Source organism: Erythrolamprus reginae, chromosome Z (genome assembly GCF_031021105.1).
Source record: "Erythrolamprus reginae isolate rEryReg1 chromosome Z, rEryReg1.hap1, whole genome shotgun sequence".
NCBI lineage: Eukaryota > Metazoa > Chordata > Lepidosauria > Squamata > Dipsadidae > Erythrolamprus > Erythrolamprus reginae.
In genome coordinates, this window is record NC_091963.1 from 99,440,705 (window position 1) to 99,454,027 (window position 13,323).

General features: G+C 39.5%; 1 protein-coding gene across 1 annotated transcript in view; it reads left to right on the forward strand.

Annotated features, from left to right (window-relative positions):
• The first annotated feature begins 1,264 nt into the window (after positions 1-1,264).
• GPATCH8 (G-patch domain containing 8) overlaps positions 1,265-13,323 on the forward strand; it is a 104,808-nt gene continuing 92,749 nt past the window's right edge. The window contains exon 1 of the mRNA XM_070727974.1: positions 1,265-1,472. Within this exon, the coding sequence (XP_070584075.1) occupies positions 1,428-1,472 (45 nt within the window). The 5' untranslated portion in view covers positions 1,265-1,427. The remainder of the gene's footprint in view (positions 1,473-13,323) is intronic.

The following is a 13,323-nucleotide window of genomic DNA, read 5'->3' on the forward strand; positions in this document are numbered from 1 at the left end:
AATCAGCATCCCAATTATTATTATTATTATTTGTTGACTGTATGACTGTAACTTGTTGTTTATATCCTAAGATTTTTATTAATATTGCTTCTTCATTGCTTATTTGACCCCTATGACAATCATTAAGTGTGATACCACATGATTCTTGACAAATGTATATATTTTTTTTGTACGCTGAGAGCATATGCACCAAGACAAATTACTTGTGTGTCCAATCCACACTTGGCCAATAAAAATTATATTTATTTATTAGATTTGTATGCTGCCCCTCTCTGGAGACTCGTGTAATTGCAATCCAAGCACATGTCAATCAGCTCACATTTACAACATTAGCAGCATCCCGGTCACATGTTCATGATCTTCCTAGCTGAGTTAGACAAGGGGATGCCGGCAAGGAAGGCTACGAATTACAATCATATAATGTTTCTCATAATTGACGACAGTCATATAATGTTTTGAAGCAAAAAAGCATGTAAAAGTGGGTATGGTGATGTAATGCTTCATTTAACCATCTAACAAAGAATTCACTACCGGACTCTGTTGTTTCTTCCCCCAATCCCAAAATCTTCAACCTTACATTGTCTACATAGACCTCTCCCCTTTTCTAAGAGGTCTGTAAGGGGCGTGCATAAGTACACCCTCGTGCCTACCGTTCCTGTCCCAGTGTCTTTTTTAATCTTTTCTATCTCAACTTTATACTTAGATTATGTTAAACCTATTACAATACAATACTATATTTGATTGACAAATAAAATAAATAAAAAAAATAAAATAAATGTTTCTCTTTTACTAGTATCTTGTATATAAATATTATTATATCTTTGTATACCACCAATACGTGCTTGACAAAACAAAGAAATACATAAGATGAATAAAAATAAATAAAAATTACTCGGTCAGTAAGCGGGTTTTGCTGGGGGTTGTTGACAGACTTTAGACTAATACAGTATAGGCTATCGTATACTTTTCCTGGCTGTCAGATTCCGATCGTTCGGATTTTTATATGTGATACAGTATTCCTAACTTAAAACTTGGATTTTTAACGAAAAATTTCGCGTACTAAATAATAACTGAGGTGGCAGCAGTTTACTTGAACTACAATCCAGTCCAAATCCAGCGTTCACTAGCAAACAGAACACAAACTTAACATGAATTGACCCCCCCCCCCCCCAATTCATTAAAAAGAACTGGCAGTTCTGTTTCCGCTGTCTTTTAATAGGGGGAAGGCGGGGACGCTGCTGGCCAATCACAATCTTGAGAAAAAACCTTAAATTAAAAAAAAAAGTCGAAGCGGTCTCGGAAGCTGTGCATTTGTACGAGTCTATTAATCCGTAGAAACCGACCGTCGCCCTGGGTGTGCGCACGTCAAGTACGTAAAAGGCTCCTCTTCGTCGCAGTCTTCTAAGATAAAGGCGAACCGAGCGAAAATGGCGGATAGGTTTTCCCGCTTCAACGAGGACAGGGACTTCCAGGTACCGATACCCACGGCGAGAAATGGCGGCCGCGTTTGTCTGTAGCATACGGGAGCTCTCCTTTCTTCCGTTTGAGAGGACAGCGGGGGTGGAGGCAAAGGAAAACAGCGGTGCCCACTCCCGTTTTAAAGGGTTATTATTCCATGCAGCGAAGGCCCTCTTCCCTTCAGGTTTCCGCCGTCCACTCTGCTCATCTTTGGGGAACCGTTTGAAATGTTTGTTGTTTTGCTGCCCCCCCCTTTTTTTGAGGGGAGGGAGGGGAGTAGAGATTTCCCCTTTCCGAGTCAGATTTGCAGCGGAGGCTGAGCTCCTCAGAGGGGACAGTATGGAATCTTTTCTCTTTTGAAGTTTGGTTGGGAATGAGAGGATGCTCTTCCGTTGTATGTTTTAATCCAGTTTCTTAAAGACAGGCTCTTTTGTGGGGGGGGAGCCCCCTCCCCTCTCTTTTATGCATACATCCGAGTCGAGTATATATTCTGCTTTCATTCCTTTTGGTTTATAAGGGGGGGGGGAGGATAAGAGAAGGATAAATGTTTTAGGTTACTAGTCGTATTTTTAGCTTTCCTTGCCTTCCGCCAGGGATTTAAATACTGTAGATTGATTTGAAATGCCCCCCTTTCCTTTCCAGTATAATGCACGCTTTTAGTTAGAATTTCTGGATAATGAGCGTTTCCAGTCACTTTTAAAGGGGCTTTACTGTAGGATGGTTCCTCCACCTGATCTCAGTTTACTGTGAAAAATGGGTATTTTATGGTTAAGGGAATGCTTTGGTAATAACCAATGTTAAAAATGCATTATTTAGTATTTTCTCTTCTCATCCTCCGCATGTGGAACAACATAATGTATTAGAGAATAATAAAGTGCTGATCCTTGTTAATGAGGACATTGTCTTTTCCATATTGATGATCTTGCATTCTAAAGAAAACAACCCTCCACTCATGTTTTTGTAGCTTTGTAAAATCAAAGCTCTTGCTGCCTGATGGAGATTGAAGAATAGTGATGGGAAAGGAAGGATCAGCTATATGACTTCCATCCTGTATATATATTAATTGGCCCATCTGTTAGGCTTAAATAAGGTTACATAATTATGTTTCTTATGTCATCCATTGTTTAGCCATTTATGATTAGAGCCTTTAAAATGTAATGGTAATTTGCTTTATTTCAAATGGGGGGGGGGGATAATCACTACAATAAAAGCATTTCAAGTCACATATTTACTTAAAATAAGTGTATCTCATTTTTCTACTTGAAAAAGGATTAGGGCAGACTCCTCTAAGTTTTCTTGCCAGCCAGGAACAAATCTTTGCAGGAGAAATTGTGGGCATGCAGCAGAAGTTTAAAATTGTCAGGGTTTTTGCTTATTAAAGATTGTATCTATAATCATTTAAATATTGTAATAGGCAAATAATAGTCATCTTTACCCATTGCATAAATCAAAAGCCTTGAGCATTGGCAAAAAATATCAGTATCTCTTGAATCTCCTTTTTTGTATAACTGATTCCTTCTGATGTAAATATCCACATGTAAAATTTATATTTACTTTTTATTCAGATTTCTATTTTTTTTAAATATTAGGGTGTGCTAGAAATGAGTATATTACATTATACTGTACTAGCTTTGTGTTTCAAAAACACTGGCTATTGAGTAGATAATGGGCATATTTATATTTTCTGTTCCCTGCATAAAAGTAATTTTTTTGCAGTTTCAGAAGAAAGTACTGCATTATGCTGAACCTATCTGTAATAGCAATGAGGGGTAGAGGATGAATACAGTATTTGGTTTTTCTTTCTAGATGTCTGATGGAGACTGAAATATGAACTCTAGTTGCAGTAGAAATAATTCTGGAGTTCTTACTTCAGCCATAGGGCTTTGTCTCTGAACTATTTGGGAAACAAGAAACTGTATTGATACATGAATCAGAGATAGTTGTACATTCCCTTCCATTTCTTTAGGAATGTTTTAGTAATGGACATATAACATGTTCTGTGGGATAACAAAATTTTAAACGCCTATCTTAAAAAAGCAACAGTTAATTTCAGTTTTATTGTAAAATCATATCCCAAGTGAAACTTGTTCTTGCACATAAAATGATATAATTTATACAGTTTAATAGTTATTTCATAAATGTTTCACAGCTACCTACATTTACAGAAATATTCAATTGATTGATGGGTTTTTATTCTCCTAAAATTATTATATGGTTTTAATATGGCTTATCTAAAAATATATTGTGTAAATCTTTTATCTTCCTTATCTTGGTTTTCTTAATGAGATGTAATATGGTAGTAATTGATCTTATTTCCTTGTTTTATCTTGTATGTTTAAGATATAACCTATTGTGAAGGACAATTAGAAAACAATTTTCTTCTAAGAGAACAAGGATACAATCTCTGATGACAAAAAATAATTGGTATTGTAGAGAGCTCCAAATTAAGATCTTCAAAGGACATGAACATAGAGCCTGCCTGCAACACCTTAAATAGGCTGCAGGATCATGTCACAAGCCTTGAAAATAATGTAACTCCTGTACACATATTTGGATAATTAAAGCAACTAATAATATTGAATCAACTCTACATTAAGCAGCAATCTTCTGTTCCTATTTTTTTAAAAATAGTTTTTATTGAATTATTTACATTAAAAACAGAACATAGAAAAAAACCCACAGACAAACAAAACAAAACAAAACAAATATCTAATGATTAATTATTTGTACATATCCATCAAACACATCTTAGAGTAAGTCAATTTGACGGCTGATACGAGCGATAATGTAAGAAAATTGGTTTTGGTTATTCACTTAATTTACGTTTTTGTTGTGCTTTTGACCGCTTAGAATCCATCATAGGTATAATAATACATTTCTTATATATCAAATTATTCATAATTTGTCTCAAAGAGTTTAACGTTTATGTAAATTCATTCATTTTTTTCTTCTATTTCTAAGTGAGAAAGATAATGTACTAAGTTTGTTAAAACATTTGCAGATAAGAGGTTCATTTGTACTATTGTTTAATAAACTAGTTTCATTAAAAGAAAATGTACTACGTTTGTTAAAACATTTGCAGATAAGAGGTTCATTTGTACTATTGTTTAATAAACTAGTTTCATTAAAAGAAAATGTACTAAGTTTGTTAAACCATTTGCAGATAAGAGGTTCATTTGTACTGTTGTTTAATAAACTAGCTTCATTAAAGATACTGGAATGCTATAAACAGCCAAAAACCACCCATAAGACTCATCACCCTCTCCTCACACACACACAGATTCTGGATAGAATCTTACTATTGGATATTTTTGATTGTTTGTCCCAATGACTGAAAAGTATGTCCATTCTGGAGAAGTAGTTGTCCTCTATGTATTGTTGACCTGTTCAGTCTCAAGCTTTTTGTAGCTGACTGATATTTCAAATTGTTACATAGTAGTAATGATGAAAGAAAAGTTCAGATACCCAAATTTCTTTATTAAAAACTATATTTTAGAAGATGTTAAATGTTTGACTTTTGATGTATATACTAAAGGTTAACTAAGTGGCAATGTGACATGTATATATTATCAAGATCCACAAACACTAGCCATGTGTCAAATAATGTTTATATGGGAAAAATTATTACTTATGATTTATTATGCTTTGTTAATTCTCTTTTAATAAATTTAAGATAATATATGTACTTCCTTTCCACACAGATCCTTTTTTGATTTCCCAGCTAATCTTTTCTATGAAAATAGTATAGTTTAAATACAATAAAACCAAAGATTATACTGTACCCTGTTTTCCAATATCACAATATTTTGTAAATACTGTATTGGGAATTACATTGGCTTCTTACAGCATTCAAGGTGCTATTTATGAAGCTCGGCATAGAACAGAAACAGATTATACATGGGATCTGCCTTCATCCCACATGCTGCAAGAAGGGTCCCTTCTCTGAAACAGTGTCATCCTGTGTGATCCAGAAAGCATGCCTTCTTGGTGACAGTGCCTGGACTTTGGAAATTCTCCCACCAATATATTTATGGTTGGTCCTGACCTTGCAGACCTTTAGAAAGGCCTGGTTCTTTCTCCAATTGTTTAGTCAGAATGAACAGATTTCTGATTTAATAGGATACAATTTATTTTTCAAATTTTATTTATACATTACAAGAAAAAAATGACAAAAGTCCTAAAACTAAAGCAAAACAACTGTACAGTATATCTTTAGTGAAACTTTTTTTAAAAAAAATAAGGGAGTGGGAAGGGAAAAAAATAGAAAAAACCCTCAGATAAACTAAAAAAAGGAAAAAAATGGGAGACAATCTAGCTACAAGCATGTCACCATTTTTTTTTAAAAAAAACACCCTTTCAGCATATTTTATCTATATTGATTGATAAAGAGGATGTAATATAACAAATATGCACCATTTACATTCAGTAGAAGAGAAATATGCAGTTCATAGCCCACAGCTGAATTGTGGCATCTTTGATGCTCTTTGAGTTTGGTTGCTTGGTTTCAGACATTTCAACACCTGACTAGGTAACATCATCAGGATTAGTGAGTGTGAGATTTGCTTCCTGTTTATATGCAGTAACTTGCAGAATTAGTGGGGATGTTGTTATCTGTTATATTTATGTTATATGTAAGGAATATTTCTCATCTTTATGTCTTTGCCCTTGTTCTGATTCATTTTTGATTCTCTTATACTGTACCCCCTGTTTTTAAGTTTAGCTTCTTAGCATCTTAGAAAAGAATCTTACTATTTTTGCATATTTTATAATGCAAAGTGCTTTGTTGTTTTAAAAATATAGGTAAATCTGATTATATATGAAACTATAACCCAATTTCTCATAACACCAAACATGAGGCAGAAATAGCATGGAAGGTTTAAAATTTATTTATTTAAGAGTTCTGTATGGCTCCCTAAGAATTTTGGTCAGGAACCTAACTTTATTTTAAATTGTTCCCAATAACAACTTCAATCACCTTGACCCCGATATACAAAGAACTAAGTTTTAGGAGCCTTTCTCTGGTGCTCTACTAGGAGCATCTACATGTGGATATTGACTTACGTCTGCCTGGAAACTGAATTGTAACAATTTCCTGGTCATGGCCTCTGTGCTCGACTGAGTCCTTCATTTTTTACGATTCAGCGACCGCTTCCACTCCAAGAATTTTCTGGAGAGCAATTTTCCAGGGTCAACCCTTTCAGGAGATCCCCCATTGGAGTGGGTCCCTGTCTCCCTAGCCAAGCTGCTGGTGTGTGCACTGATGTCCCAGTTTACCATCTCTTGCGGGAGCATTGTTTTGTTTCTGCTGTGGAAAGTGGGACATCGTGCATGGGGTACCGTGATAGCTGAAAGCTTATACCACCAACCCCATGTATCATAATACTGTGGGGTAGTGGCCATGCATAGCAAGGAAGAGCAGTTGCCGAGCAACTGAAGGCATACACATGTCACAACAGGTGGCCCCCTCTGCTTTTACTGATGCTGCGCCAGTGGAAGTGGTGAACTCCAGTACTAGCAATGATGAGCCAGTGAAGGATATAACTGGGGATATCGAATCCCTGGAGTTTCAAGCAGGATTATATCAGTCAGGGGTGTGCAGTTTACTGCCAGGTTCTGACAGCGGTTTTTACTTAGCATTGGATCATCACAAGGGTTAAGTTAAACATAGAAACATAGAAGATTGACGGCAAAAAAAGACCTCATGATCCATCTAATCTGCCCTTATACTATTTCTTTTATTTTATCTTAGGATGGATATATGTTCAACAAACTCAAACTCAATCCAGACAAGACGGAGTGGCTGTGGGTGTTGCCTCCCAAGGACAATTCCATCTGTCCGTCCATTACCCTGGGGGGGGGGGACTACTGACCCCCTCAGAGAGGGTGCGCAACTTGGGCGTCCTCCTCGACCCACAGCTGACATTGGAACATCTTTCGGCTGTGGCGAGGAGGGCGTTTGCCCAGGTTCGCCTGGTGCACCAGTTGCGGCCCTATTTGGACAGGGAGTCATTGCTCACAGTCACTCATGCCCTTATCACCTCGAGGTTCGATTACTGCAACGCTCTCTACATGGGGCTACCTCTGAAAAGTGTTCAGAAACTTCAGATCGTGCAGAACGCAGCCGCGAGAGCCATCGTGGGGCTTCCCAGATTCGCCCACGTTTCTACAACACTCCGTGGCCTGCATTGGCTGCCGATCAGTTTCCGGTCACAATTCAAAGTGTTGGTCATGACCTTTAAAGCCCAACATGGCATTGGACCAGAATACCTCCGGAACCGCCTACTACCGCACGAATCCCAGCGGCCGATAAGGTCCCACAGAGTTGGCCTTCTTCGGGTCCCGTCGACTAAACAATGTCATCTGGCGGGCCCCAGGGGAAGAGCCTTCTCTGTGGCGGCCCCGGCCCTCTGGAATCAACTCCCCCCGGAGATTAGAACTGCTCCCACCCTCCTTGTCTTCCGTAAACTACTTAAGACCCATCTATACCGCCAGGCATGGGGGATTTGAGACACCTTTCCCCCAGGCTTATTATAATTTATGTTTGGTATGTATGTGCTGTTTGGTTTTTTAAATTGATAGGGTTTTTAGTTTTTTTTCTTAATATTAGATTTGTGCCTGTACAATATTGTTTTATCGCTTGTTGTGAGCCGCCCCGAGTCTTCGGAGAGGGGCGGCATACAAATCTAATAAATTATTATTATTATTATTATTATTATTATTATTATTATTATTATTATTATGTTTATCCCAGGCACGTTTAAATTCAGTTACTGTGGATTTACCAATCACGTCTGCTGGAAATTTGTTCCAAGCATCTACTACTCTTTCAGTGAAATACTATTTTCTCACGTTACTTCTAATCTTTTCCCCAGCTAACCTCAGATTGTGCCCCCTTGTTCTTGTGTTCACTTTCCTATTAAAAATACTTCCTTCCTGAACCTTATTTAACCCTTTAACATATTTAAATGTTTCGATCATGTCCCCCCCTTTCCCTTCTGTCCTCCTATACAGATTGAGTTCATTAAGCCTTTCCTGATACGTTTTATGCTTAAGACCTTCCACCATTCTTGTAGCCCTCATTCTTGTGGACCCGTTCAATTTTGTCAATATCTTTTTGTAGGTGAGGTCTCCAGAATTGAACACAGTATTCCAAATGTAGTCTCACCAGCGCTCTATACAGCGGGATCAAAATCTCCCTCTTCCTGTCATATTACAGACGCCTCCAGGAATATCAACCCTATTGCACACTTTAGAGTCATAGGCAAACCTTCCCTACCAAACCTTCCCCTATGTCACTCACAAAGATATTAAAAAGAATAGAACCCAGAACAGACCCTTGGGGCACACCGCTTGTAACCAGGCTCTGCTCAGAATACTTGCCATTAACAACAACCCTCTGATATCTACGTTTCAGCCAGCTGCAAATCCAATGAACTATCCAGGGATTAAGTCCAATGTTCACTAACTTATCTATCAGCTCTTTATGTGGAACTGTATCAAAAGCTTTGCTGAAGTCCAGATAGGCACCACCTTCATCCAACACCTTTGTGACATAGTCAAAGAAATCAATGAGATTAGTCTGACATGATTTGTCCTCAGTAAAGCCATGCTGGTTTGGGTCCAATAAGTTATTGGTTTTTAGGTGCTGATTTATCCTCTTTTTGAGTAGAGTCTCCATCATTTTAACTATAACTGATGTCAAGCTAACTGGCCTGTAGTTACCAGCTTCTTCTCTACTGCCCTTCTTGTGGATAGGCACAACACTGGCCATTCTCCAATCATCAGGAACATCTCCTGTTAAAAGGGATTAGTTAAACAAATCAGTCGGGAGCAGCAATCACATATCTGAGTTCTTTAAGAACTCTTGGATGGATGCCATCTGGATCCATTGCCTTATTTGTCTTTAATCGTTCAAGTTCTTCTAAGACATCGGCCTCTCAAGTTCTGCCTTTCATCTTGCTACTAATAGTGCTGCTGAACGAGCGAATAAAATGGTGGAACTGCATATCTGGTGTTCTGTGAAACATCAATAACATGATTGTGCAAATTTGTTAACTTTTGCGGAAGTGGCCTATAATAATACTGTCCACAGTAGCATTGGATATATCCCATTCATATTTCTATGGTGAGGGAGTTCGCTCCAGTCCCTGAATGGTCCCACCCACAATTTGACAATACAGGAGTACAGGAACGGCTACCAGGATGGAACAGGTATGGGTTAATGTCTGGGATACGTTAACAACTGCTATGCAAAAGTATAAACTACACGCCGATAGGAAGAGGAGACCTACCCCAAACCCTTTTACAGTAGGACAAAATGTGTATTTTTCCATGAAGTACCTAAAATTGAAGATACTGTGTAAGGAACTAGCACCAAAGTTTATTGGTCCATTTCCTATAGTCAAAATAATAAACCCTGTGACATGTAGTTGCAACTCCCACTGATATTAGGAAAAACACCCAGTGTTTTATGCTAGTTTATTACGTCTCGTCCAGACATCCTCATTACGACCGTCCTGTCCACCACCTGGTCCTGTAAATGACAAAGGACAGGCACATTATGCAGTTGGAGATATCATTGATGCCCAATTACATCGGGGCTGTATTCAGTATTTGGTGCTTTGGAAAAGATACCCACTGGCAGACATATCATGGGTCCCATACGCCCACATCAGAAATGCTAGACTCATTGCCTGATTTCACTGTAAACATCGCGGAAACCCGGGGCTAACCAAGTAGCAGAGCAGCCTTACTCACCGCCTTTTCTCTTCTAGGCATCCGCATGGTAGAGGTGCAACATGTCAGCCCACCTTTTGGGGTTGCCATTCAGGCAGAGGGAACTTTGCACTGCTGGGAAAACCTGTCAACAGTCATGAGCTCAAAGCGTTCCTCAAGGACTGAGATTGCTGATTGTGTTTAAAACGCAAAGCGCTGAACAACTGTACAATCTGAGCTTGAAGCAAAAAATGCCAGGAGAGGGTGGAATTGCGGGGTGTTGCGTGCTACATGTTAAATAGGGAGCGGGGGAATCAGGTAATTGCTGCTGCAAAAGTTTTCATTCATATATAATAATAATAATAATAATAATAATAATAATAATAATAATAATAATAATTATTATTATTATTATTATTACTGTATTATTATTATTATGTCAGTACAACACAGCAAACGAGATCACTATGCTGGATTTCGTATTTCATCATCAGTCGGGTGCTTCCCAAGCACCTAGGATTGCGGGATGTAGCAGCGAATTATGTTTGCCGATCCCAGTAAAGCGGCCTTTTTCAATTGACAAATGGAGATTTTGTCAATTCCAATGGTTTTCAAATGTCTGCTGAGATCCTTTGGTACTGCGCCCAGTGTGCCAAGTACCACTGGGACCACTTTCACGGGCTTATGCCAGAGTCGTTGCAGCTCGATTTTTAGATCTTCATATTCCACTAATTTCTCTAGTTGCTTCTCTTCAATTCTGCTGTCTCCTGGGATTGCCATGTCGATGATCCATACTTTCTTTTTCTCCACGATGAGGCTGTCTGGTGTGTTATGCTTCAGAATTCGATCAGTCTGAAGTCGGAAGTCCCACAGTAGTTTTGCTTGCTCATTTTCGACCACTTTTTCAGGCTTATGATCCCACCAGTTCTTTGCCACTGGTAAATGGTAGTTCCGGCACAAGTTTCAGTGGATCATCTGTGCCACAGCATCATGTCTATGCTTGTAGTCAGTCTGTGCGATCTTTTTGCAGCAACTGAGTATGTGATCGATTGTTTCATCTGTTTCTTTACAGAGTCTGCACATTATTATTATTATTATTATTATTATTATTATTATTATTATTTACTAGATTTGTATGCCGCCCCTCTCCGAGAACTCGGGGCGGCTCACAACAATAATAATAATGTACAAATCCAATATTTAAAAACACAATTTAAAAACCCTTATTAATAAAATAATCACACAACCCAATCAAACCATACATAAAGCAGTAGTTAGGGGAGGTGTCAATTTCCCCATGCCTGGTGGCAAAGGTGAGTTTTTAACAACCTATGAAAGGCAAGGAGGGTGGGGGCAGTTCTGATCTCTGGGGGAGTTGGTTCCAGAGGGCCGGGGCCGCCACAGAGAAGGCTCTTCCCCTGGGCCCCGCCAGATGACATTGCTTAGTCGACGGGATCCAGAGAAGGCCCACTCTGCTGGGATTCGTGCAGCAGAATTCGGTCCCGGAGGTATTATATAATGATCAGAGAGGCAGCAGGGGAAATTCCAAACAGCTGGTGCCCCTTCCAGCATAGGTCCTTTGTTCCCTGACCTGGTGGATATCAGATTGCATGGAGGTCAGGGGCATTTTCAAGGAACCTTATTGTGTGATGATCACCACGGACACCAGCCTGTTTAGCTGGGTTGCATTCGCGAGACAGATGGCCCAGGACAGATGATCCCCAGAGGAGTAATTGAGTAGCATCAACTGGCTGGAGTTAGGAACCATCCACCCGGTGCTGCATCATTTTCTGTTATGAAATCAAGAACAGCCACATACTGATTTTGACAGACAATGTGGCCACAAAAGCCCATAGAAACCGATTGGGGGGGCACTTGCTCCTGACTTCTTCAGGCTGAAGCGGAGAAGCTGGACAAAGAACCTGTTCTTCATAAGGGCAGAACACATTTCTGGGATGTCAGATCTGCAGGCGGACTGGTTAAGTAGGACAACAATTGATCACTCTGAACGATGCCTGCGTGTGGACAGACTGGCAGTGGATCTTTTCGCTCATCCATCCAACACCCAGCTCCCGAGGTTCTTTACCTGATTCCCAGAACTGGGAGCGGAACAAGTCAATTCCCTTCGCAGCCCTTGACCTCAAGGGCTACTCTATGCCTTCCCTCCTCTCCCCTTTAACCACAGGGTAATCAGGAAGGTGCTAGAGGAATGAGCAGATGTTCTCCTCATTGCCCTGTGTTGGCCCAGGCAGACCTGATTAATGGACCTGATCAGTCTCAACAACTAAGCCCTTCCACTAGACTATTCCCCACCTCCAGGGGATCTAGTTTGGGTATGTACCATATGTCAATGCTCCTAGCAGAGCACTGGAGAAGGAACATTGGTTCTCACCTGATACGTTCATTCTTGGTGTTCTACAGGAGCATCCACGTCCTCTTTAGTTAGTTGAATCCAGCCTAGTGTCCGGGATGGTTATTTTTGTTTACAGGTATTTTCCTTGGAGGTGTATACTTTTGTCCCAAAAACTGAAGGACTCAGCCAAGCAGAGGGGGCGTGACCAGGAAATTGTTACAACTCAGTCTCCAGGCAGGTCAATATCCACTGAGAACAAATGTATCTGATGAGAACCAATGTTCCTTCTAAAAGGGGTCAATGGCAATAATACATTGAGGAGATCATTCCAGACAGTAGGCCTCCTAGTAGAAAAGGCATGCCTCCTGAATTCTATCAGATGATTTTACTTCTAGGAAAAAAACTGAAGCACCTATTTGAATAGGTGGAGCAGACAGTTATTTTTGGAAATAAGGACAATAACTCAGTTTTGCACTTGGCAGCATATTGGAACGAATGCAGCTCATAAAATGATGAAGTTACAAGGGTGTATTAAGATGCATCTGTAACTTCCCATGCTACTGCATTCTGAACAAGTTGAAGATTCCAAATAATTATTTAGGGGCTGCTCAGGTAGAGCACATTCAGGAATGACCACAATTGGTGCACAAGATTAAGTTATACAAAGGTCCTCCTGGTCTCCTGAAATTATGTTTCTAAAAGAATGCCCTGATTATACTGTGCTTCTGAATTGGAGAGTGTCCCCTTCCCCAGAGTCAACAGTGAAAATCTCCAGTCCAGAGATCAGGAGGATCAAG